Here is a 26952-nt window from a genome sequence, read left to right on the forward strand (position 1 = left end):
TCTCCTCTGCGAGGACAGATCTGCACATTCCCCCCCCCCTCCAGTAGCTAGCAATCCAGAACAGTCCAGTGGAGCCTGAGCGGTGAGTGTTGCCTTTTGACACACTTCCAGTGATGTCAGGGGGTGTGGCATATGCAAATAAGTTATGCTAATGAGCTCCTGCACCTCTTTTCTACAAAATGACCCCTGTTTACATTGTATAATTTATTCAAAATCTGTCCTTTTAAAAAACAATTCTGGCACAATGGAGTATCTCTACAGGAAACAGCAGCTGGTCTTTCCCTGCCCCCTCCCCCCCTTTCCCTCCCCTCTTTCAGAGAAGCTCTTTTTCCCCTGTCATTTTTTCCTAGTGATCTAAGTCCTGTGATAATCTCATTTCACTAGACTCATGCTGCTTGTAAAAAAAAATTAAATTAAATGCAAAGCAATGAATAAAAAAGTGGATCTTGCGCACCGATGAATGGCGGAAGAGGCAGAGTGGGTGGAATGGCCTCCGTGTGGGTGGGGGAGTGATCTTCAAGGGGTAGCAAATGGGGGGAGGAAAACCCGAGAACCTCTGCCTGGGTTCCTTTGTGTTCCCTTTCATTCAAGGAATTGAACTGGGAGGGTTTAGCTTCTATCGTAGGGTTTTGCCCAGAGGGTTGCCCCCCCCCCCCGATGTCGCCAATGTGTCTACACCACTTCTGGGTCATATAGGCACATTGTGTTTAATTTCTGCATTTTCCCCTGTTTGGAGGGTAAATTCTCCCGCCGGCCAGTTGGCCGGCAGCAGAGAGGTGGGCCCCCAAAGCGGAGGATCCTTTCTAGGGGGTCTGGTATCCCTACTGTCACCTGGAGATCAGTTGTAATTCCAGGAGATCTCCAACCACCCCCTGGCAACCCTAGTTGCTAATTTGCTAACCACGTATTTTCTCTCCATTTGGAAAACTGTCTTCTTCCCAGTAAAGATCACAGAAAAGTCCCCATTTCTTCAAGCTAGTTGCAAAAGAGCTCTCGGTCACAAACGTAAATGGGATGCAGCTCAGGCACAGGTCCATTACTTGGGTGAGAACTGGACCTCCATATAAAAAAGAGCATACTTTGTGTAAACATGATGTGATTTTCTACCATGTGTGCTAATACAGTCCCGCAAAATCTCTCTCTCTCTCTCAGTTTCCCAATTTTTGAAAATCCTTATCCCATGGACATTCATGAGTCACCCGTTACCTGCACAGAATATCTGGCCGACTGTCCTCCCGATTTGATCCCTGTGCTGTATTCCGTAGGCGCAAAACATAAGAAGCAAGGATACAGCAATAAGGTAAAAACGAAAACAAAGTTGCCTTGTTTGAAAAGTTTTTGTTTGGGAAGGGCTATGGCCAGGGAAAACTGAGTCTTTAGTGGTTACGGTTTTATTGTTAACTAAAGGTTTTATCTGTGTTTTATAAGTATTTGATTGTTTCATGATATTTCGGTTAGGACATTGAACAGATGCGATAAGGATAACGAAAATGCAGGCTTCTGTCCAGTCCAATGAGTGTACATTCAGAGATCCAAGGCCAGTTCCAGGTTTGGGGGGCCCTGGGCACAGGTGCCCGGGGCCCCCAACTACACACCCCCAGGGCTCCCGCTCATGCCCTCCTTTCCATTACGGCTACCAGTTCTGGGAAATTTTGTGGGTGGAGCCTGGAGACGGCAGGGAAGTTTGGGGAGGGGAGGGACCTCAGCGGGGTATAAGGTCATAGCATCCACCCACCAGAGCAGTCCTAGTCAATGCTCCCTCTAAACTGTGGAGTCTTGTGAGCAAAAATCCTACTCTGTGAGCTACTGGCATTAAAGCTGTGAGCGAGCGATTCGGCGACTGCATGAATTTGTTTGCTCTGGCGCCATCCGTCCTGAGCTAAGACAAAAAGGTGAGAGCCGGAGGCTAAAAAACTGTGAGCTAGCTCACACTAACTCAGCTTAGAGGGAACACTGGTCATAGTCTCGGTCATCTGGAGATTAACAATAGCAGGAAATCTCCGGGTGCCACCTGGATGGTGACAACCCTATGTTCCGCCCTCTCGCCTGAAATGACCCCCACCTGCCCACATGTCTTTTTCCTGCTTGCAAGCCCTTCCACTGCCCGTGCTCAGTTGCCCGCACCACCGGCACACATTTCCCCAGCAGTACAGTCCAGGTGATGCACATACGAGTGTTGCTGCCATTGCCACGAGGGGTGCCACCACTCTGCACCACCCACGTGCAGAGGGAACATGGCTCGGCCCAGTTTATTTATTTATTCATTCATTCATTCATTAAACTTGTGGATCGCCCAGTCCCTACTACTGCAGGGCTCTGGGCGATGTACAACATGATTAAGGCCCCGGTCACACGGGCCAGATAATGAGGCAGGGAGGCGTGGCTGTTTGCCCCGGAGCAAAATAAAGCACGGTAGCCCAATCACATGGTCCGCTGAGGCTTCGCGCTTAGGATGTTAGCTGGCAATCACACGGCGATGCTGGAGCGTGGCAAAGAAGCGGCGTGGCAAGTGTTTCGCGTTTATGCACATGCGCAGTTCCACAGACCAGCACTGCTTTCAGTTACTTGTTGGTGCGCATGCGCTTACGAAAAACATCTGGTTTGTGATGGGACGTGGACGGGCACCGGATGCCACGGGATACTAGTGCTCTTGCGATCAGACGCCCGCCCCTGCCCCACGTTTTCCGGATACTAGTGCACGTTCCACGGTACTTTTTTACTGTGGCGTCTTCAGCGGGATGCCACAGGTTGGCCATGGGTGTGCTACGCTTCCGAGATGTTGCGGTGTGATCGCGCCCCAAAAATCCGCCTGCTAGGGCAGCTCAGAAGAACTAGACAGATTTAGGATGCTCTGTCTGGGTGTTTGCCATCCTGATGGAAAGCTGCTTCTCAGTGATCCTGTATCAGAACTCCTCCTTTCCCCTTTAAAATTGCCATGTTTGTTACGTATTCTGCCTGGAGGCACTCAGAGCAATGTAAACTAATGAAGAAGCATGACGCCCTTAATCACGGCATTGTAAAATCTGTAATAAGTCACAATAATAATAAAATGGCAAAATCAGCAGCTGGTCAAGCAACAGCCTGCTCTCCAAATCAAATAAAAGGTGTTTATTTGCTGGTAAAATCCAGTTAGGAGCACGGCCAAGCATCTGGGAAGCGTATTCTTTTGCACTGTTTTCCCGACTTCGAAATCCTTGTGCTCTTGTGTTGTTTACTGGATGTCTTATGCTGTCTGTTTATATCCTGTGATCTGCTTTGTGTCTCAATGAGAAAGGCGGGCAGAAAATGCTGCAAATAAATACATCTGATAGTGCGGGGGTCCCCAACCTTTTTGAGTCTGTGGACGCCTTGGGAATTCTGACACAGCGTGGTGGGCACAGCCCCAAATGGCTGCCACAAAATGGCTGCCTCGAGAGGCGGAGCCAGCTACAAAATGGCTGCCGCAGCTTACCTTCAGTCACAAAGTCCTTGTGTTGCGGTGGCAGCTGCTGCCAAAGCAGCATTTTTAATAATCGGCACAGCCAATCAAATCTCCGACGGCCAATTAGAACTCTTGCTGGGTGTAAGCCGTACCTGGGGCCCCACCCACTTTCTCAAAACACTCGGTGGGCACCATGCTGGGGGCCCCTGCCATGGTGTACTTGTGACAGAGTAGGTCGTGATCCTTGCCTATCTCAGTTGTTTTCTGCAGTGACACATTTCCCCCCTGCCTGCTCTTCTATTCATCTGCAGCTTTCCCTCGTTTCCGCAGATGATTTCTCCCTCCCAGGAGCAAAAACGCAGTTTGTCCCCTCTTGTGGTGCATCATGGGAATTCCTGGAAACAGGGGAGTCTGATGTTGCGGAACAACGGGAGACAAACTGTGTTTTTGTGCCTGGGACTGCAAAAACATCTGCGGGAATGAGGGAAAGCAGCGGAGGAATATAATTGCAGGCGCGGGGAGAACCGACCCTGCGGAAAACGCCTCAGTGTCACCTGGTGAACAATGGGACACAGTCAGAGCCGATTCTCTCTCTCGGATATCGATGGGCAAAGAGAAGGAGCCCCCAAAGGTATTCAGGACCTAAGCCATTTAGGGCATTAACGGTAAATCCAGGCTGCGATCACACGCACAATTAGCCTCGCCATAGGCGCAAATGCGTGGTGGATTTAAAGGGCGCGATCACACGGGAACATCTGGCAAGCGTCCCGCACCCGTCGGCAACCCATTTTGCTCTGCCACAGAAGCGGAGTAAAAAGACACTGGGGAAAGTCAGGTAGAAAACGGGTTGCTCGGGCCAAAGACGGACTTTTCCCTGTCTGATCGTGCCAGTGCGCTCTCATGGCGTCGGGATGGTCTGATTGGGTCATCCCGACTCCGTGCCATTTTCCCCTCCCTTCGCAGTATGCGTATCATTGCACACTCCCAGTGCTGAGATGCGATGCATCGATTCTCCGTTTAAGCGCATTGGGAACAAACGGCAAAAAACCCAACAACCCGACTCACCTGCAGTTCGTTTGATCATGCAGGGGTGGGCTGCCCCTACAGCTTCCACGGACTGTGTGATTGCGCAACTGTGGGTCAGTTTCCTCCGGAGGGAATAGCCTCGCTTCCCCCCCCCCCGCGTTATCTCGCGCGTGTGACCGCCACCCCAGATATGTTGACTCAAACCTGATAATAAAGAGGCGGCCAGTGCAGCAGAGCAAAGACTGGACTCTTCCTCAGTCTACCAGGATGTAAGGGGAATTCATATAGACACAAAAAGCTTCCTCTTTTGTAAGTGAGGCAGACACTGTAGGTTTTCAAATATCTCTGCAACAGTGGGGACTAGAACCTTGTTTTTATATAAAGGGTTGAAAACTGATGCTCACCAGATGTCTATGGCAGCATGGAAGTGCGGAAAGGCAGCAGCCTTCCCAATTGCTAAGAACTCCCAATGAAACAGGAGGCATAAAAGCGTACCAATGCGATAGTTTCCGCAGGGCAACCACTGAAGTCCACACAGCTGAAAGACACAGCTTTTATCCGTGCCCTAAATGAGAAATGTAACTTTCCTAAAATGTAACTCTCATGATTGTGTTTAGGAGTGGCCTATCAATGGTGGAGCGTGGAACCTCGGAGCGCAGACATATCCTGAAATTATTATTACAGGGTAAGGAAATTATCATTACCGGGCACTGGTCTCCATGGGAGTGGTGATTTTGTCGGGGTGGTCCAATCCCAGAGGCTTACGGCTCCCGAGTGGCTTCTCAAAAGTCTTGTGGGATTCCTTAACTTATCTGGCCGGGTCTCTTGTCAAACCGCTAGTTGACTCCCGGAACAACACAGTTGGCTCAGGTGGTTCACACACCCACCTGTTGCTAGGCATCCTCTTCTGGTGGCTAGAGTCCTGTCCTGCTAAAGATTTAATTAGGAGCAGAGGAGGAGGAGACAGAGACAGTGACTTGGGGCACAGGTGTCCGAAAACATTGGGTGAATAATGACCAAACATGGTTTGGAGCTCTTTTGGAGACCTGTTCCATGGTGATGGCAACAAAGAAAACGTTACTTCTCTCCCACCTTTGAACCTGCCTCGTCTCCATCTCCACATGGCCCAAGGGCTTTCACAGCTGGGCTGTCATTCCTTGGAAATTTGAGACCCCTTGGTATCTTGCAGACCCCTTGGTCCTGCAGAGTTTTCCCTGGGTGAAATTTCTTGCATCCAAATCTGACCTTGACCACCGTTGTTTCAGGGCTAGTAGTTGTGTAACTCGGGTCCTCCTCAGGTCAGATTTTCATTAAATGAGTTTTAATTACTAACACCCAAGGATGTGGACGAGAATATCCGGTTTTGTTCATCTTACAGTACCCCTGCTCAATCCCTATCCATACTGAGAAAACTGGTTGGGCTGTTTGATGTATATTCCCTATGTGTCTTTCAAGAAAGGCATTATTCCAGTTTATTGGAAGGAAGTAATACTGAGAGGCCACTATTAAAGAAGCCCTCCCTTGATCTCTGTCATTTGGGGGGTGGGCAGTTAAAAGTATATTTGCCATTTTTTGGAATCTCCATCTGGCCCTAAATGCTGCAGGAAGCAGGTTGACGGGGATTACCTCCGGACTACAAGATCTTCACTAGCCTCCGCTTTGTTTCCAGGTTTAATTCAAATGACCTGGACCCTGGTAGATTGGGTAGTGGCACTTGCCAGCTGCTGTCTTTTACAAAATTTCTATCTCTGGTGCCTGGCATTACATTTTATGGCACACATGGCCCGGCCTGACAAAGTGACGTTTATGTCAATTCTGGCTCTCGTAAGGAATGAATGTGACACCTCCGCCTTGGAGGGCTGAGGGAGGGCAGACTGTACTGGCTCATTTGGTCATCTCAAGAGAAAGAGGCTGGTGCAGACCTTTAAACTAGAACAAGGGTCCCTAATCTTTTTAAGCCCGTGAGCGCCCTTAAAATTTTGAAACGGTGTGGTGGATGCAGCCACAAAATGGCCGCCACAGCAGAGCCAGCTATAAAATGGCTGCCACAGTCTACCTTAAGTGAATGTCCTTTTGCTGTGATGGCAGCTACTAAGAATCTTCACAGCCAGAAGACTTGCTGGAAAAAAGCCCAAGCTTGCCCCACCCATTTTGTAAAAACACTTGGTGGGCACTAAGTAGGCATGAATAAGATATCTCGGAAAACATACTTCCGGAAAGAACCTAAAACAGCAACGCAACCCTCTGGTGTTACGTATGTGTCTTCGTTAAAATCTTGTTCTTGTGAAGTGGCACCCTAAACCTTGGGGGGTGGGGGGAGAGACCATCAAAATACGTCCACCTCTGAATTATCTATGCTTCCCAATGATTACTGAGTAACTGTAATCACTGGGAAAAGTGGAAAAGAATAATTTGGAACAAATAGAAGTAATTGACGACTGTGTAAACACTTGGTGGGCACTAGAAAAAGTGTTGTCAGGCACTGCGTCAGGGGCCACGGATCTAGAAAGTGTACAGCAGTAGGCAAGGAGAAGTCCAGCCAGGCTAGAGAGACTGATAGGAAACAGGCAGAAACACGGCAGGATCCTATGTGAAGATGTGTTTCACTGCATCGACCAAGACCTGGTTCTTTTCTCTTAGGAGATAACACTTGTGTCTTACATGGTTAATTTGGGCCCAAAACTTAGGGTTTGCCTGTCTGGAGATCACCAAAGTAAGGAATACGTTGTGAGACTATATGAAAAGGGTGTAGGATCAGGGGTCATTTCCTGCAGGAGCACACAGGAGCGGAGCTCCGGCAGTGGCAGGGGTTGATGGGGGCAGCCCCGTAGCTAGGGAATTCTTTGTGTGGGGGGCTCGGGGGCCCCGCCAGCTAATTAAATGGAAGTACAGTGCAGGTGGTAATTTGGAGCACTTTGGGGGCAGCCCAGGAGGGAGCGGACCCAGAAGAAACACCGCCCCCCTAGGCCGGGCCCCGTGGGCCCCATTGTTACCTACGGGCCAGGTGGGGGGGCATCAACAGGGTATGTTGCCATAGCACCCACCCTCCAAAGTAGCCATTTTCTTCGTTGTATGTCAGAAACCCCAAAGGGAGAGGGTTTGTTGGGATTGTTGAAACGGGCAACAATACATTTCAAGTAACTGAAGCTAAGAAATGAAAGGTTGCGAAAAGCTGTAGATTAGTATTACAATGACAAAGGTATATTTAGCAGGATTGTATGCAGTAGGCATAAATAAGATCGCACGGAAAACATATTTCCGGAAAGACCCTAAAACAGCAACGCAACCCTCTGGTGTTACATCTGTGTCTTCGTTAAAATCTTATTCTTGTGAAGTGGCACCCTGAACCATCAAAATACGTCCTCCTCTAAATTATCTATGCTTCCCAATGATTATTGAGTAACTGTAATCACTGGGGAAAATGGAAAAGAATAATTTGGAACAAATAGAAGTAATTGTAACTGAAGCTAAGAAATGAAAGGTTGCAAAAAGCTGTAGATTGGTATTAAAATGACAAAGGTGTATTTAGCAGGATTGTATGCAGTAGGCATGAATAAGATATCTCGGAAAACATACTTCCGGAAAGAACGGCAGCCCAGGAGGGAGCGGGCCCAGAAGGAACACTAGGGGGCCGGACCCCATGGGCCCCATTGTTAGCTACAGGCCAGGTGGGGGGGCATCGACAGGGTATGTTGCCATAGCATCCACCCTCCAAAGTAGCCATTTTCTTCAGAGGAACTGATCCCTGTAGTCTGAAGATCAGTTGTAATTCTGGGAGATCTCTATGTTCCCACTTGGAGACTGGCAACCCCATTGATGGGGAGAAGTGTAAAATGCCATTCAGAGTAGCCGAGGGCCAAAATACAAATGATGCCTGGCACATTTTGGATCCTAGGTGTACAACCCCAATTGCAGTCAGGTGTACGCTGGGCGAACTCACCTTAAACAGTGCTTGTTGGCTCAGCACTGTGAGGGAGAGAAGGAACTTTATTTCCTCCTCAGCCCATTTTCACTAGCGGAATGGGTGGCGGGCACTTTTCACCCCTTTTCTCTGGCTCCATGAGTCCTTCCCAGGGCATGAGAAGCCAGAGAAAAGGGTCCAAAAGCCCCCCCTGTGGCCGCATCTGCTGGCAAAAACCTGGCAGGTGGCAAATCAGAAACTCCCCCACACACACACTCTCTTTCACAGTTCCAAGCAAACGAGCAGTGTTACCCCCTGACAAGTATCTGACAGCGAGTCGGATTGTACACCCAAGACCCGACACGTGTTGGGCCTAATGTGTATTTTTGTCTTGTGACGCACCAAACAGTGTTTGAGATAAGGCTGGAAAGAGACCTTGCCCATGATGAGGGAAGAAGGGAGATCCAGGTGGATTAAGAAATCATGGATTGCCAACATGGATTGCCCTTGAACAGAGACTTCAGGGTGTGCAAATAGGCAGATGAAGCTTTTCACGGCATGGAGATAAATAACATCACCTGATAAATAACATCCCATTAAGTTTCTATTAATAGGACGGGTTACTTTTCTCCGGGCTACCTGGCAACCCTTACTGGTAAAGTGACGTTCTCAGGATACTCTAGTTTAACCTCACGGCATCATGAGTTTCCTCGTATACGTCCATCTTTAGCATACCCCATTGGCCAAGGTAAACGGAGCAAGAGGATGCTGGCTGCTCTTCCAGGCACTGGGACGTCATCTTCTGCATCCTCACCCACCCTCAGCTCTTAGTTTCCCTTTGTCAGTTCCTGAATCCTTTTGAGGTGTTCCTCACTTTCCTCCTGCCCTTGTCTGTGCAGGGCTTTCTCCTCCTTGGCTAGAGGCTCATATCTTAAGCTGCCCGCTTGTAGTTCTTTGACCAACTCGGGAACCGTAGGGTCAGAAAAATTCTGGTGGTGGAAAGTTCTGTCACGTCACAACTGATCAAGGCAAGAGATGAACAGAGGTGGTTTTGCCATTGCCTGCCTATGCATAACAGCCCTGGACTTCCTTGGTGGTCTCCCATCCAAGTACAAACCAGGGCCCAACCCTGCTTAACTTCCGAGATCTGATGAGACTGGACTAGCCTGGGCCGTCCAGGTCAAGGCCGGAGAACTTCTACATCTCATCCCTTAAATTAGCCACTGGGAACGTCCTCATCGTTTCCACCCTAGATAAAATATGTGTTCTAATTTTAAACTGCTCGGAAATCAAAGGAAAAACTTTCTCCTCTAGAGTTTGTCAACAGAACACTTAATGCCTCATCTCTTTGCCTGGGAGGAATCCAAGCCTGCACAGAGTCTGCTTTCTTAATTGGTGAACACCAGCCTGTCTTGAATTATGTCGGGGAGTAGAGGCAGTCCTGGAGTATGTTTTTAAAAAGCCTGAAACAGTCGTGCCTCATAGGGAGGCGAGGACGTTTTGGCTCATTTTGGTGTTCGGGCATTTTTCAAGAAAGCATATGACCAACCATCTCTTGCCTGGTGCGTGGGTACAATTTGAGTGTCACTTAGACACCGCTCCTATTCAGTGAGAATATTTGATTATGGGAAAGTTGCAGAAAAGAAAATGTAGCATAAAGATGAACAGATAAGGATTACGTCGGCTGATACTTTTGGCAGTGGTAGAACTGTCGATCAAGGCACAAAAATGTAACGTATTCCAAAAGTTGTACAGTCGAGTCATTAAAAAATTTAAGATGGTACTCACCCATGGTCACAGAACAACCCACATATTTCCTACAAAGCCAACAGCTCTGCTAGCCCAGTCCTGCTGTAGACCCCCAAGATCGTGGTGAGTCTTTCAAAGACATTCCCACGAGCCTTTGGGAAACATGCATGACCTAGGTCAGGGGTGGCCAAACTTGCTTAACGTAACAGCCACATAGAATAAACATCAGATGTTTGAGAGCCGCAAGAGACGAACAAATATTACACATCTTTATTGGGGAATATGCAAATTTGCTTTTTTATTAGCATTATAAATGAGACTGCCAGAATAATAACAAAAGCCGTAAAATCAGATATTGAGGATGATATTTATTTGTCCATTGATATTTGTTTGCTAATGATGTTTAGCTTCCCCAGCCGCCCTGCCGGGAGCCGCACAATAGGTGTGAAAGAGCCGCAGGCGTTTGATTAGCCAGTGCCCCCTAAAAAATTTAAATGCCCCCTGACTTTAAAAATCCTGGCTACGGGCCTGGGGAAAGACAGCTCAGGGGACATTTAAATGGACTAGGCTAGCAGAAAGGGGGATTGTTGGAGATGTATTGAAGGTGCCACTCTTGAGTACCCCTCTAAGCTTTCTTGCCTTGTGGAAGGGAACTCAGAAGGCATTTAAATGCCTTCTGAAGGCAATCAAGCGCCCTCTGAGTGGTTTTTTCCCTCGGAACTGACACGCTGACTGCCCCGTCCCTTGAAAGGAAGGGCTAGAAATAGGCTCGGAGACTCCCCCTTTAAAGACAGGCAATTAGCTGTCATTTAACTGCCCCCTTAAAAATTAAATGCCTCCCCCCAAACAAATAAATTCCTGGCTATGGACCTGGCAAAGGGCTTTGAAGACTTAGATGGACTTAGAAAGTTGTAACTCCGTTTAGGATTGTTCTGTCAGCCTGCTGATGTGCACACTGTACCACGTCACTTTGAAGTATTGTACTATAAAATCGGGGGGGAAAAAATGGGCACTTTGTAAAATTTTGCAAAAAAAAAGCGGGGGGGGGGGGGACTGCGACAATGATAACTTTTTCTCCCTCTCCCAAAATACTAGAACAAGGGTGTCAAACATGCGGCCCGGGGGCCGGATCAGGCCCCTGGAGGGCTCCTATCAGGCCCGCAGTGAAACTGGCTGTCTTCTGCTTCTTCTTCCAGTTCTGCTGTTGCTGCTGCGTCATCATAGATTTGCAGCTTATAGATACACACCTGAACAGCATACTCAAGATTGCAACAGCACAGACATTTTGATGCAATAATTCAGAGCAAGAGGTGTCAGCTATCAGACGTTTACTAAACAAAATATTGCAAGAATGCTAATGTTTTGAGCATGTTTTTAAGTTTAAAAAACCTCTTTGTTTGTGTCCTTTATAAAATTAATATCTACGCCACCTGGCATTACATTTTATGACACACGTGGCCCGGCCCAACAAGGTCTCATTTATGTCAGATCCAGCCCTCATAACAAATGAGTTTGACACCCCTGTACTAGAACATGAGGGTAGCCAATGAAGCTTATGGGCAGGAAGTTCGGGACGGACAAAAGGAAATCCTTCTTTACTCAGAAAGTGAATAGAATGCAGAATTTGCTGCCAGAGGATGTTGTGATGGCCAAAGGCAGAGATGGCTTTAAAAGGGGATTAGATGGATTAATTGAGGGTAGGCAGGGCTTTTTTCTGGGGGGGATACGCTGGAATGGAGTGCCGGAACCTCTTTGACAAATGTTTAAAAGTTCATGAGTTTTCAGTGTGCAGACTGAAAACTGCTTTTCCCTCTTGAGAGTTCTGGCACCTCTATTTTTTTTTTAACTCCCTGAGAATAGGTCTATCAGTGGCTACTAGCCATGGTGACTGAAAGGAACCTCCACTTTCAAAAGGAGTAAACCTCTGAATCCCAGAGCCAGGAGGCAACATCAGGGGAAGGCTTCAGCCTCGATGTCCTGTCATTGGACCTCCGGGGGAACTGGTTGGCCACTGTGTGAGACAGGGCTCCTCTTATGTTCTTACATTAATTTGTAATTTTATTTTGCCTGAAGCAATACGATAGATGTCCCTCAATGTCTTCCAGTAACACTTCAGATGTTGTACAAGTTAAAAACCTCAAAGGTGTTTGAGAAACAGAAAGTGGAAGGAAAGGCGACAGCGGAAATTGTAGAAGATGATCCTTTTGCCATCCAGTTGATGTACTGGTGCCCTGAAAGTCGGATATTCTGTGTAGCGGGAGCCTCCGCCTACGTTATTGTTTACAGATTCAGCAAACACGAAGTCAATGCTGAAGTATCGGTAAGTTCAAATGTGTTTTCGTGTATATCCATTGTCTTATTTGAAGGGTGTTAGTTCCAAAATAGGATGTGTGAAAAGTTTGGCTTTAATTAACCAAGTGTAAAATTGCATTATGTGCTCAACCAGGACTATTTTTGGGCAGGAACGCACAGGAACGGAGTTCCGGCTGGCTTCTGAGTTGGCCACGCCTACATCCCCCCCCCAGGTTCCCCAGGCGCCTCACAAGCCACGGGGCACCTGGGGAAGCCACGCCGATCCAGGGAGGGAAGGCAGTTTAAACTGCCTCCCCTCCTCGGGTTCCCCATGCGCCCCGCAAGCCACGGGGCACCTGGGGAAGCCGATCCTGGGAGGGAGCTGTGCTATCAGGGGTGTGGCCTAATATGCTAATGAGTTTCTTCTGTTGGGTGTGGCCTATTATGCTAATGAGTTCCTGCTGGGCTTTTTCTACCAAAAAAAGCCCTGTGCTCAACTATGTTTATCATGGAATAGTTTCAGCTAAGTACACCAGTTATTTGAAACAGGAATAACCCAACCACCGTCCAAAAACCACAATACTCTTTTGAGGAAAGGAAATATACCGAATGGTAGTAAGCTTATGCCTTGATACTTGCCGGTTTGGCCAGTGGTCTGGGAAGGCCTTCTCTAAAACCTAGGTGTGAGCTAGTTGATTATTCCGGTTGGATGCCACAAAACTCTATTCATTTTCCAAGATAACAAACCAGCAAAAAAATAGCCCAGTGTTTTCACTAATCTGTGAAATCAAAACATTTTCACCGGGCGATACCCGATTTCTGTACCCCATCCTTGTGCTTCAGCAACAGCATTATTGGCCTCCAAGTCCTGTGGAGAGTCACACAAGGAGCTGCGTCTCTTGAAGACATTGCAAACGATCTCCTTCCATCTCGTGCTTAGCAGAAAACCTTTCTTTTCATTGTGCATGAATTCCACCGAACATTTCAGGACTTCAGATTCGTGTCGTTTTCCTGTTGGGGAGGGGCCGTGGCTCTGTGGCAGACCAACCTGCTTTGCATGCAGAAGATCACGGGTTCGATTCTGAACATCCCCAGTTAAAAGGATCATGTAGTAGGCCAGGTGGATGATCCCTGCCTGAGGCCCTGGAGAACTGTGGCCAGTGAGAGGAGAGAAGACTGACCTCAATAGGCCAATGCTCAGATGCTGTAGAAGGCAACTTTGTATGTTCACTCCATTTTAGTACTTCTTCTAACCTCAAATCAATTTTTTCCCCGCTAATGAGCATGCTCTATGTGTCTAGGGGTGGATTTCAGGTTGTGTTTGTTCCAGGGCGCTGGACTTCACGTTTCCCTTTCCTTTCGTTGGACTAATATCGAAGAATTATCTTGAGCTCCATACCTCCGTTACCTCAGCCGATATCCAGGAATCAACTGGATGGATTCCTGTTTATTTTATTCTTTCTAATTCTCCGATTTCATAAAATAATGTGGATTCTAATGTCCTTAAGTCCTTAGAGGTGCGACTTCAGAGCGAGATAGAAGATATCATCAGCCCGGAGGCCGAAATGATCCCTCCCTTTCCGGATGCATCTTCTCAACTTCCGTCTTTAAAAGATCTCTCAGGCAGCACAAACACCATGACGTCTGTGGGGACAGTGAAAGACAGTATCCCCTGCCTCAGGTACCACACTCGCCATTGGTTGAAAGCTTTATTTTCTCTTCCCTCGGTTGTCTCCCTCACTGTCAAAGTTTAGAGTGTTCGCTTTATGTCTTGGGCTTATTACTCTTGAGAGAGCGCCACGTACTTTGATGGTGCTCTCTGCAAATAAATCTCTGAATAAACTATATTTGGTCTCTCTGTTAAACTAGGTGTTGTATCTAAATATGGGCGCCCTGCCTGTTCGAGGGTGTGGCAAGATTGCTGAAGTTAGGCAGGCGTGGGGACGGCAGGCTACTGGGAGGTCCAGGAAGGAATGTGTAGTAAATAAAAACATATGACCATACACTAGCGTACGTAGCAAATGTAAGGTTAGATCCCATGGAAAAGCTTGTGGGAGGAGCTGGCGGAGCAGATGAATATGCGCACGAAGCTGCCTAATACGGAATCATCCCGCCACAAATGTGGTTAGTCGTTAAGGCGCTCCTGGACTCTTGCTCTTTTCTGCTGCTACAGATAGACGAATATTTTTGTAGAAAAAACCCAGCAGGAACGTATTAGCATAATAGGCCACACCCAACAGCAGAAATTCATTAGCATATTAGGCTACACCCCTGGCAGCACAGCTCATTAGCACATTAGGTCGCACCCCCATGTTACCAGAAGTGTGCTCATCCAGCCACACCCACCTTTTGCTTCTTATTCTGTTTACCTTGTTTGTTGTCAAAACCCAGGGCCTTTTTTTGTAGCAGGAACTCCTTTGCATGTTAGGCCACACACCCCTAATGTAGCCAATCCTAAGGAGTTTCTGCTGTTGGGTGTGGCCTATTATGCTAATGAGCTCCTGCTGGGCGTGGCCAACTCAGGAGCCAGCCGGAACTCCATTTCTGTGCGTTCCTGCCCAAAAATAGCCCTGTGGCTACCCATCTCGATCTACCTGCTGTTGTCATTCGCCTGCTGTTGCCATTTGGCATCTGGAATCACTCCACTCTCCGAGATATAAGGAACGATGGACTCACACTCTCACTGTATCTGAAGAAGTGAGCTGTGACTCATGAAAGATCACCCCCCTGCTACAAGTTTTGTTAGTCTCCAAGGTGCTCCTGGAGTCTTGCTTTTTTTCTACTGCTACAGACAGACGAACACGGCTACCCATCTTTTATTTTTTTTAATTTTGAAACCTTTATTAAGATTAAGTATAACATATCAGAAACTGCAAAACCGTATGCAGAAGTCTTGAGAATCTGAGATTACAACCCAGTCAGTTAGTCACCCACAGAATCATTAATATACATCCACAATTATAACATAACACGGCTACCCATCTTGATCTATAGAAAAGATATATTCATTCCCTGTCTAGTAGCTCCTTAAAGACTAACAAAATTTGTGATAGGGTAGGAGCGCTCGTGAGTTGCTGGTCACTTCTTCAGATCTCAGACTAACATGGCTACCCATCTTTTTTCTGTGTTTGTGCGCCTGTGCCTGGAAGTCATGGCGACCTCTGACGACTCCTACTGGGGCACAGGGGCCATTCAGAGAAGTAGCTTGATAGCCTGCCCCTGCGTCCCCAGCCCTGGTATTCCTTGGAGGTCTCTCTTCCAAGTCCTTGCCAGGGTCAGCCCTGCTTAGCTTCCAAGATTGACAAGATTAGGCTCGCTTGAGCTATCCGGGTCAGGGCTAACACAGCTATCCATCTTGATCCATCTTGATCTATGTTTTTAATGTATCCTTATGTGTTCGGTCCATGTTGTACGTCGCCTTGCTCTCAGGCGTCATTTCCTGCCGGAGCGTGCTGCAGCAGCGCTCCGGCAGTAAGGAGCCTGGGGGTGCCCCCCCGGCCGCCTTTCCTGGCCTGCCTGCCGATGCGGATGGGCCAGGGAAGGCCTGCAGAGCCCCCCTCCCACTGCCTGGGGGGATTTAAATGCCTTTCTTTCCCTTCCCCATCTGGGAAAGGGAAAGAAAGGCATTTTAAACATGCCTGGGTTCCCTGCCCGATCTTCTCCAGGTGCCCAGCAGCAGGGAACACAGGCATGTCTGCCTGCCCGCCCTTCTCTTCCCCTTTCCAGCCAGCCCACTGCGGCGGGTTGGCTGGGAGGGGAAGGGGAGGCGGGCAGACATGCTCCCTTTTTTCCCTGAGCCTCTCCACTTTTGCGGAGAAACTCAGGGAAGTGGGGGGAGGTTTAAATGCCTTTCCTTCCCTTCCCCAAATGGGGAAGGGAAAAAAAGGCATTTTAAACATGCCTGGTTTCCCTGACTGATTTTGAGAAGATCAGGCAGGAAACCCAGCCATGTTTAAAACGCCTGCCCTTTGTCATGGGGTGTGGCATATGCAAATGAGCCATGCAAATGAGCCCCTGCACCTCTTTTTCTACGAAGTGACCCCTGCTTGCGCTCCATCGGGAAGAAAGGCGGCAAAGAGACATGTCAAAATAAAGAAAACGAAATGAGTAATCTTGCTCACTCCATTCCCCGTTTTTTTCCCTCCTCAGCATTAAGACCCGTCCCCTGAGGATGCCTCCCGGTTACCAAGCGGACCTCGTCATCCAGTTGGTGTGGGTGGAGGGCGAGCCTCCCCAGCCAATCACCAGCCTGGCAGCAAATTCAGCGTACGGATTGTAAGTTAACCCCCTGTCTACCTTCACACGATGGGCTGCGTCTTGCGCAAGCAGAGCATGTGTGCGCCGCTTCGCCTTTGCTGTCCTTGCTTACGCTCCGCAACCTGAAACATGTCCCTGAGTCTTTGTGGGGAGAGGGTTGGGGGATCACTGTGACCGCGCCCCTTGAAAGGACTCCTCCTTTCACGTTGTATCTTCGCCCCTCCTGTTAAAATAGGTCAGCTTAAAATGTAATGAAAAACAACAGCCAGATTCACTCAGGTATCTAACGCGATTATGTGGAGGTTAGTTTAAAAGGCACGGTGGGTGGGTGGCACCCTGGAAGGGTGGGGGGCAGGGGCGGAGCATCTGCTTTGCATGTAGACAGTCCCAGGTTTAAGCCCACATAGCGCCTCTGTGCTGCCCCAGCAAGCGTTTTAAACTGTAGTTAAGTAGAACTGCCATATATCTTTAAGAGCAGTGGTTCCTGGGAATTGAAGTCTTTAGTTAGACATCCCACAGCATCCGGCACACAGAGGCACAAAGATTCGAGTTTACAGCTCTCTTCTTGTGGCCTTCGTTCTCTTAAAACGGCAAGGAGGTGGGACACGCAATCCTTTTCACCATGAGCCAGTGAACTGAATTAGATTACAAAAGATGTGAGTAAGAATTCTTCTGAATGCATGTGGAACTTAATAAAAAATGATTTAATTCTACTTTGACTCTGGCTGTGCATTGAATCTGTCCAGAAGACGCTGTTGACTCAGCGTCAGACGGAACAGCCTCCATTTAAAAAGATCAGATAGGTGGTATGCAAGACTGGCTTTGAGAGACCAAAGCTGCTTTCCCAACAAGGATTCCCCACATTTCAGGCACCCAACTGGTGTGTTTTTTTCATTTTGTGTGTCCACATGATGTTGTGACCTTGGGTCAGACACAAGTTCTCTCAGAGCTGCTCTCTCAAGGGCAGTTCTCTCAGAGTTCTCTCAGCCCCACCTACCTCACAGGGTGTCTGCTGTGGGGAGGGGAAGGGAAAGGAGATGTAAGTTGCTCTGAGACTCCGAGTGAAGGGCAGGGTATAAATCCAATCTTCTCTTCCTCCTCCTCCACCCTCCTCTTCTTCCTCCTCCTCTTCCTCTCCTTCTCCTTCTTAACATAAGAACATAAGAGAAGGCATATCGGATCAGGCCAATGGCCCATCCAGTCCAACACTCTGTGTCACACAGCGGCCAAAAATACCAGGTGCCATCAGAAGGTCCAGCAGTGGGGCCAGGACACTAGAGGCCCTCCCACTGTTGCCCCCCCCTCCCGAAGCACCAAGAAGACAGAGCATCCCTTGCCCCAGCCTGAGAGTTCCTATCTATACCTTGTGGCTAATAGCCACTGATGGACCTCTGCTCCATATCTTTATCCAATTCCCTCTTGAAGCCGTCCATGCTTGTAGCCACCACTACCTCCTGTGGCAGTGAATTCCATGTGTTAATCACTCTTTGGGTGAAGAAGGACTTCCTTTGATCTGTTCTAACCCGACTGCTCAGCAATTTCATGGAGTGCCCACGAGTTCTTGTATTGTGAGAAAGGGAGAAAAGTACTTCTTTCTCTACTTGCTCTATCCCATTCATAATCTTATAAACCTCAATCATGTCACCCCTCAGCCATCGTTTCTCCAAACTAAAGAGCCCCAAGCCCTTTAACCTTTCTTCATAGGGGCCAAGCGTTTTCACCTTTCTTCATAGGGAAATGGCAAGTGATTCTTTTTCTCCTTCTCCTCCCCCTCCTTCTCCATTTGGGCACAGATCTCTAACATTCTTTTCACCCCCCAAAAATCTGCTTTATTTTAAACATGTAAAAATCCAATGTGTTTTAGGAAGGACACATCCATACACATAGCTTTTTGTTTCTGAAGGGGAAGCAGTGTAATTGAAGGATGTCACAGAAGTGCTAGCCAGTTGCTGTATTCTAGGAGTTTCCAACATGGTGCCCATCAAGTGTTTCTAGAAAGTGGGCGGGGCCAGATGGGGCTACTGGCCATTGGAGATTTGATTGGCTGGGCAGATTTTTGAAAACATTGGTTTGGCAGCAGCTGCCAACACAATGCTAGGATCTTGACAAAATACCTGAAGGGAAGCTGTGACAGCCATTTTGTGGCTGGCTGCACCTCCTGTGGTGAGAGCTCCCTCTAAGCTGTGGAGTCCTGTGAGCAAAAATTCTACTCTGAGCAACTGGCATTAAAGTTGCAAGCAAGCGATTTGGCTACTGCATAAATCAGTTTGCTCTGGAGCTGTCCTTCCTCAGCTCAGACAAAAATGTGTGAGCCGGAGGCTAAAAGACTGTGAGCTCAGCTGGCTCACACTACCTCAGCTTAGTGGGAACTTTGCCTGCGGCAGCCATTTGTCACAGCTGTGCCCACCACGCTGTATCAGAACTCCAAAGGTGACCAGAGGCTCAAAAAGGTTGGGGACCCTTGCTCTATTCATTCGTTGATGACCAGAAGGAGCTAGTCCTCAACAGAAATTAACATAACAGAAAGAAAAAAAATTCCTGCCTTTTTGATTGAGGAGAGGGGATTGTTGGAGGCTCTGCATAAATGCGGGGGGGGGGTGAAGAAAGATTATTATGGGTGCGTTCAAGCGGACAGCTAATCCCGTCATTATGCCAGCTTGAATTTTATCCCGATCTTTTAAATCCATTGTAGCATGACCAGACATCCCCCTGGTGAATCGCCTTACTGCACACTGCTTCTGTTGTGGATTGTCTAGATGGCATCCACTAAAGGAGGCCTGCACGGTGGGATTTAAAAAAAAACTTTTTGCACATGCGCATAGGCGTCACAGTGCGTCCTTGCTGAAGGAGGCGTGCAGTGGGTTTAAAAAAAAAGACTTTGCGCACACGCATAGACGTGACAGCAAGTCCTTGTCGATCCGCACATGTGTAGAGATTTTTTTAAATGGCGCCCGCTCGGGAGGCTCTGATGTCAGACCACCCTATGGGAGGATTGTGCGCTGGTGGAACAATCAGACGGATGAAAGTCCGCAGTTGTCCCGCAGGTAACCGAAACCCCCCAGATTTAAAGTGGTATCTTTTAAGTACGGCTCCTAAGCGTGGCAAAACGGGATGCCCACGGAACAGGGACATTTCCCAGGTGTTAGTGCCTGGACATTACCTTTAGATCCGTGAGGCAAACGTGCCTCGCACGGATCTAAAGAGCCGTCTGATCGGACTCTAAAGGTGTTAAAGGTATTCAGCATTACTCATGCTCATTTTTTCTAAATGAAGAGAATCACCCACAACTTAGCCTGTCTTTTAGCGAGGGGGGAAGGGATCCTCAGGGGAGTCTACAAATATGTGGATTTCTTTTATATAAGGAGAGGAGGCTTCGTGCTGAGAGTGTGAGGCTTTAGGCGAAGTGATGCAGATTTAAAGTAAGACAAGAACAGTAGGGAATCTGAGGAACAGATCAGTAATAAAAACATACGGCAGAGATTAAAAACACATTTAAAAATGAGAAGCAAGAACACTTCACAACTGACAGCGGGGCAGTTAGATGATAAAGATGTAAAAGGACCTCTGGAGAATGACAGATCCAGATGGGTAGCCGTGTTTGCCTGTCTGTAGCGGTAGAAAAGAGCAAGAGTCCAGGAGCACCTGAAAGATGAACAACATTTGTGGCAGGGGATGAACTTATTGGTATCTGAAGAAGTAAGCAGTGACTCATAAAATCTCATTACCCAGGAACAAGCAAGGGATAGGCCTATATCAGGCCCACGTGGCTCAGGATCTGTACACCATTAAGCTGAGGAACCCGTTCTTCCGGGTTGTGTTAGCTTTCTGTGTTTGTTCCTCTGCCTTGCATTCGTCCATGTGTCTGAAATCCTTCCCTGTTTTCCCTATTTCTCCCCTTCAAGTAATGTCATCCACCGTCACTTCTTATTCTGTACCCCCTCCCCCAAATAGAATTTTTTTCTTAAGAGAACCAAGGATGGCCCGGCATAAAAAGGATGTGCTGGCCAACTCTCAAATGAGCCAGGCTGTGTGTTTAACTGTGTGAGCGAGACAGAGAGAAGGTAGAAGTGGATCTGTTAGAATCTGGGCTTTTTCACGTTCCTACCTTGTTGTGAGGGTCTGTTTCTTTGGGGTCTTTTTCTGTCCCTCATGTGTTTTGCTCCCTCTAGTGGTCGATTCGATATTACATGGGTTTATGTCTGGCATATCTCCCTGCAGATTTAGACTGCAGGTTTTTATGCTGGACATAAACTGAATGAGGAAATTGAGAATGCGAAAAAGCCCTCTGTCTCAGATCTCAAGGTGACTGATGGCGGCAGCTACCCTGTAAATGAGTAAAATATATACTGGGTTCGACACGCGAGTAGTGATCAGCTCGTAGTTTATTGTGACTCAGCTCTAACTACAAGACGACTCCAGCAGGGCCAAAGCCCTGCTTATAATCCCGTCAAACGGCACACCCCAAACACACCCACTCCCAACAATAGGCTATTTACACACTAATTGCATCCCGATAGATGGCTGCCAGGATCCTGCGGGTCTATTGTATTTCCCCCCAAGCTCACCTTCATTCTGGAAGGCCTGGGTTGCAGGGAAACAGTATCAGTACATAACATTGAGTTTGCGGGGTGCTATTGTTTCAGGGCCCAGGGTGGCTGGGGCAGTAGCCCCCCCCCCTGCTCTCTTTGGAGAGCTTGCACCATTCAGTTCAGGGTTTGGCCATCCCCCCCGGTGAAACTTTTTTTGTTATTATTTTATTTTCTAAAAAAAACAAGAACTGGTATACAGAAGGGAAAAGGGGACAGGGCAACATATAGATTCATCAAGTTCGTCAGATATTTTGAGTCGTTACGTACAACAAGTCTTATCAGATGCATTACGTATTTCAAATGTAGAAGCAGACAATAAAACATCAATATTAAAGTGCTTTGGGATAGATTCTCACTTTAAAAGAACAAACGAAAACTTTCCTAATGTCAGCGATAACCTATTAACAATCAAAGAGATTACATCTTTAGCAGTTAAGCAAACATCTACGCTAAAATTAAATCATTGTTAAAACCTGAACATTGTCTGAATCGTTTGTTTAAATCTAACTCCCGGTGAAACTTTTAGAAATGGGGTGGAATAATAAAAAACCTAGGAAGTTGCCTAGCATCATGTCCCATATCCATGTGTGCCTAAAGTGCTGTCAGATCACAGCTGACTCATGGCGACCCCACAGGGTTTTCAAGGTGAGTGACTAAGCACAGATGGTTTGCCATGGCCTTCCTCGGTAGAGTCTTCCTTGGTGGTTTCCCTTCCAAGTTAGCGACCCTGCTTAGCTACCGAGATCTGACGAGATTGGGCTATACAGTGCCACCTCCCCCTACCCCATAATAACCATATTCCTCTTCAAAAACTATGGGCAGGATCCACCAAACTAAGATGAGCCCATGGCATTCTGGCATGCTGAAGTGATGCAGGCGCACGTGAGAGCGGTGTTGTGTCGCTAAAATACGAAATGTATGTAAATGACTAGAGAAGTGCTCTCTGGTGTCAGTTCAAAAGTGAGAATGTGTGAATGGGGAGTTTCTCTGTGGTCGGTCAAAGGGATGAACGAGTACCTTTGTGTGTGGGGGGAGTTACAGGATATGTGACCCGGGAGACATGTACGTTGCTATGAACATGGCATAAAAGTTGCGTTAGTGAGGCGAGCATGATTTGAAGGGGGGAGTGAGTGGCTGTGAGCACCTGTGAAGATCGTGAAGAAGAGAGAGGAAAGCGTTTTAGATACCATGTGGCTTGGAATATATTCCCCCTCGTTCCGCCCTGTTCACACTTCCATTGTGGGTCATTTCTTGTAGCCCGTAATACCAAAGTACAATGTCTTTGAAGAGTGTTTCTTTTCTCAGAGTTGCATTTGGAAACTGCAATGGTTTGGCTGTTGTGGATTTTATGCAGAAGATCACACTGCTGAGCACTGGAACCGCCGACCTCTACGGATCCACTGATCCGTACCAACGCCAACCTCGCTCGCCCCGCCGAAGCAAGCAGTTCGCTGCAGGTAGGAGATAAGAGCTCGGGAGCAGTCTTTTCCTTTATTGCCTGCGGCTTTTGGAATAAGTTTGAATTGCATGCCTGGATGCTAAGTCAGAAGAATGCGTGTGACCGCATCAGGGGCGTCTGACTGACTGCTTGTTAAGTTACTGACACCTCCAGAACTGGCAAAAATTGTTGGTTTTGGTGGAAAGCTGACATCTTAAATGGCTTCAGGCAGTTTTCTTTTTAAGAAGTTCAGCTTTCTTGCTAATCTGCACAATGTTGAAGATTAACGGTCTGATTCCTTCCCTTTCATGAAATACTTACAAAGTGAAGAAATGTTAGTTTTAAACCCATCTGTGTATTCTGCTTTTATTTTGCTTTTTAACCGCAAATGGCGGAGGTAATCAAAACAGTCACTAAATAACTCCATTGGTGTGCATGCAATGACTCCCGAGGTCCCTAACTGAGATATAAGAGTCTTGTTATATTTTGTCTTCCATTTTTAGAACTGGGTATCAATCAAAATCCCCCTAAATGAATGGTGGACATTAGAATTTGTACGTGGGTAGCAAAATGTTGTAACTCTTATTTTCCAATTAAAATGTGTCATACGAGAAATGGAATAAGTAGTTACTTAGCACATCTTCAGAATATTTTGCAAACCCAAATTTCAAAATGATAGGAAAACGCCAATCTTGTTAGAAGTCTCAGATGTAAACAATGAAGGCTGGGGAAAAACTACAATTACAATTATTGTAGTCTAGCCTCATGGTTCTTAAAATGTAAATTACACTGTTCCTGAGGGAAAATACAAGAGATGAAACACTTCCTTGTATCCATATTCCCCCTCGCCAATTTACATGTATACATACACACATGGCTGGTGGAGGAGAAAAGGTAAAAGGGCAAAGATGAGTATTTGTACCACTACCCATGTTCCTGTCATGAACATACATTTGTTCTTTTTCTTTGCTCATTTATTTATTTACGTATTTCGTTCTTCCAGACAGACTCACTGTCATAAAAACATTCATATTCTGTTACCTTCCCATACACAACTACATCCTCTTTCACTCTCACCCACAATCTAAGATTATCAGGCTGTGTCTGGAGACCCGTGGAAGGTTTGGGGGTGGGACATGGGGAGGGCTGCACCTTAGTGTGTGTGCCATTACATCACTTCCGGTGAAAATGCGGAAGTGACAGAGGGCAACTCTAGGAATCGTCAGAAACTCTATGGTAAAACCATGGAGTTTCTGGCAACTCCTAGAGCTGTCCTCTGCAACTTCCGCATTTTCACCGGAAGTGATGTAATAGCTCATGTGATGCTGCTGTTTCTTTTTTTCTCCTGCTGCCACTTCAAATAGCAGGGGACATCGGGACCTGTGGGCATACAGTCCCCCATCCTGCATTTGCAGTGGCAATGAAGCGTCCACATGGGGATGTTCACTATAATTTTCTTGGTCATCCCCTCACGTCCAATGGAGGACTTTTGTGCTGGCTTTTTTTTTTTTAAAGAAAAGTAACTGCTATATGACCATATTTACTCAAAAGCCAGATGACCCAGACTGTAAGACGACCTGCATAAAAAAAAGAGGTTATACATAAAAGCAGGTGACCTTGAGTGTAAAAGAACCCCTCCTACAAAAAGGTAGCAGTAGAGACTTTTTATTATATCATTGCATAGTGATCAATATAAAATAAATAATACAGACTATAGAAGGAAATTACTGTCACTTTTTGCACCTCTTTAAATTGTGGCTGTTCACAGGTAATGTTGGATCACGGCATTTCAAATGTAAGAAGGCAAGAAACTGTCGTCCCCGCCCCCCAAAGAGTTGAACTCCTAGGTAGAGGCTGATAGGCATGTACTGTTAAGACCCACTGTTGTGAGCCGTGACTCAGGAAAGCTCCTCCCCTGCCACAAATTTTGTTAGTCTTTAAGATGCTACTGGACTCCTCCTCTTTTCTGTGGCTTTCTGTAGACTAGGAAGTCACACCTTCCCAACGGAAGATGTTCTGTCTCCAATCCAGCAGGGCATTTAAAATCAACTACTTGCCCCGTCCTTCCCTATATAAAGTGACCAAAACTGCATAGCAGCTATAGCTCACGTTGCGCTTGACTGCTGTAACCAATGCTTCCTCTGAGCTGTGGAGTCTTGTGAGCACAAATCCTACTTCGTGAGCTGCTGGCATTAAAGTTGTGAGTGAGCGATTTGGCTGCTGCATAAATTAGTTTGCTCCAGAGCCATCCTTCCTGAGCAAAGACAAAAATGTGTGAGCCGGAGGCTAAAACACTGCGAGCTAGGTCACACTAACTCAGCTTAGAGGGAACACTGGTTGTAACCCACCATTTTTTTTCGGGGTGTGTGTGTCTCTTTCATGGCAAAAAAGAGCCCAACTATTAGGCAACTCTGACCTGAAGCACAGGGGGAAAAACAAAACCTGGTGTGGAGTACTATGCTGAGCCAGAAATGTGGGTCAGTATAGGAGCAAATCTAGCCCCACTGCTATTACCACTTCTTACCATTTGCACAGGCGAATCAGGGCCAAATTTCAGCCATTGCCGAGTGAGCCCATAATCTACAAATCACATTAAGAATAACCAGGGCTTTTTTTGTAGAAAAAGCCCAGCAGGAACTTATTAGCATAACAGGCCACACCCAACAGCAGAAATCTATTAGCATATTAGGCCACACCCCCATGTTACCAGAAGTGTGGTCATCCAGCCACACTTACCTTTTGCTTCTTATTCTGTTTACTTTGTTTGTTGTCAAAACCCTGGGCTTTTTTTTTGTAGCAGGAACTTCTTTGCATGTTAGGCCACACACCCCTAATGTAGCCAATCCTAATGAGTTTCTGCTGTTAGGTGTGTCCTATTATGCTAATGGAGTTCCTGCTGGGCGTGGCCAACTCAGGAGCCAGCCGGGACTCCGTTCCTGTGCGTTCCTGCCCAAAAATAGCCCTGAAACCTCTTTCGACTGTTCCAAAATTACCCTTCAGGATAAGCCATCACGCACGCCCCGTCTCTTCCCCATCTCTCTCCCCCCCCCCACACCTCCTTTTCTGTTCAATCCGTTCCTTCGGTGTGCCTCCTGACCCCAAAAAGGGTCTGTGGAAAGCATCCTGCTCCTAACCTTGCCGAGATGCTGGTTCTGGTATCACTTCCTTTCACTTTGGACTGTTTCTCTCTCTCTCCCCTCTGCCTGCTGCTGGTGCTGGTGTGTTCTGGCATGCCCCAAAGACAACTTTTGCATGCGTGGCCTCTCTAACTTTTATCCTGATTTAACGAAACGGATCCGTACTTCCTATCAGAGTAAGTCCCGGCACGATTAGGCCTCGCGCTTTGTCGAGACCGGTTTGTGACTTTGAATGTGCGTCGTAAACACATTCGGCCTGCATGCTCTTCCGTTTCCCTTTCGGACGTGACGTGTGACACGTGTCTGTTTTGGTGGCAACGTTCTGGTATGCCTCTCTTTGGTTCTGAGGGTGCTTCCCGTTAGATACGTGGCCATAAAGATTAGTTCACATGGGGTTGCAGGATCCAACAGAAGAACAGAAGAACACAAGAGAAGTCAATGTTGGATCAGGCCAATGGCCCATCCAGTCCAACACTCTTGTCACACAGTGGCCAAAAATCCATTATTCTGTCATATCAATAAACAGAGATATTTTGGGATTAACACAAAAACCAAGTGGTTTTTTAAATTGCCTTTTTCATGGCCACTTTTGGAGGCTGTCACGGTTAGGTAGCTGCAGGAGCCATAAAATTAGTGGTGGGTCTACCATGCCATAGGCATGGAATGAGGTCTGCCAGGACATGTGGAACTGCTCTTGACATCTCTGCAATTGGAGAGAACTCAAAAGCTTTTTGAGCCAGGGGATCTCGCTTAGTGTGGGGGGGACCAATCAAGTCAGGAGTTCTCACACACTACCTTTGGCCTTCACAGATTTCCTGGTGCAAAATAGGGTTGCCATATTGCCCTAGAGGGGCAGGGTTTTCCCATCTTTTAGAGCCCCACCCCTGAAGAACCCCATTGCACCTGATGTGCCTGGGGGTGACGTCATCATGCTGGGCATGTTGTGCAGGGGACGCTCTAGCATTTGGGTGAAAACTCTATGGTGACCAGGCAAGGCCGGGGACTACCAAAAGGTGTTGATCTGTAGATCTCAGTGCTCTACAGGGCTCATATGGGGAGAGGCGGTTTAGTTGTAACCACGGCTGGATTTCTACTACGCCTCTGTTGGTCTTCTTGACTTTAATTGCTCCTGGCGTCCCTCT

The 26952-nt window shown here is 47.3% G+C and overlaps 1 protein-coding gene across 1 annotated transcript in view; it reads left to right on the forward strand.

Moving 5' to 3' along the window:
- STXBP5L (syntaxin binding protein 5 like) overlaps positions 1–26952 on the forward strand; it is a 130369-nt gene that overhangs the window by 79748 nt on the left and 23669 nt on the right. Inside the window, exons 12-18 of the mRNA XM_015421720.1 lie at positions 1153–1300; positions 5065–5132; positions 12171–12417; positions 13898–14070; positions 16539–16664; positions 22541–22692; positions 25915–25986. Coding sequence (XP_015277206.1) covers positions 1153–1300; positions 5065–5132; positions 12171–12417; positions 13898–14070; positions 16539–16664; positions 22541–22692; positions 25915–25986 — 986 coding nt within the window. The remainder of the gene's footprint in view (positions 1–1152; positions 1301–5064; positions 5133–12170; positions 12418–13897; positions 14071–16538; positions 16665–22540; positions 22693–25914; positions 25987–26952) is intronic.

Source organism: Gekko japonicus, unplaced genomic scaffold (genome assembly GCF_001447785.1).
Source record: "Gekko japonicus isolate JY-2015 unplaced genomic scaffold, Gekko_japonicus_V1.1 scaffold3278, whole genome shotgun sequence".
NCBI classification, from domain to species: domain Eukaryota; kingdom Metazoa; phylum Chordata; class Lepidosauria; order Squamata; family Gekkonidae; genus Gekko; species Gekko japonicus.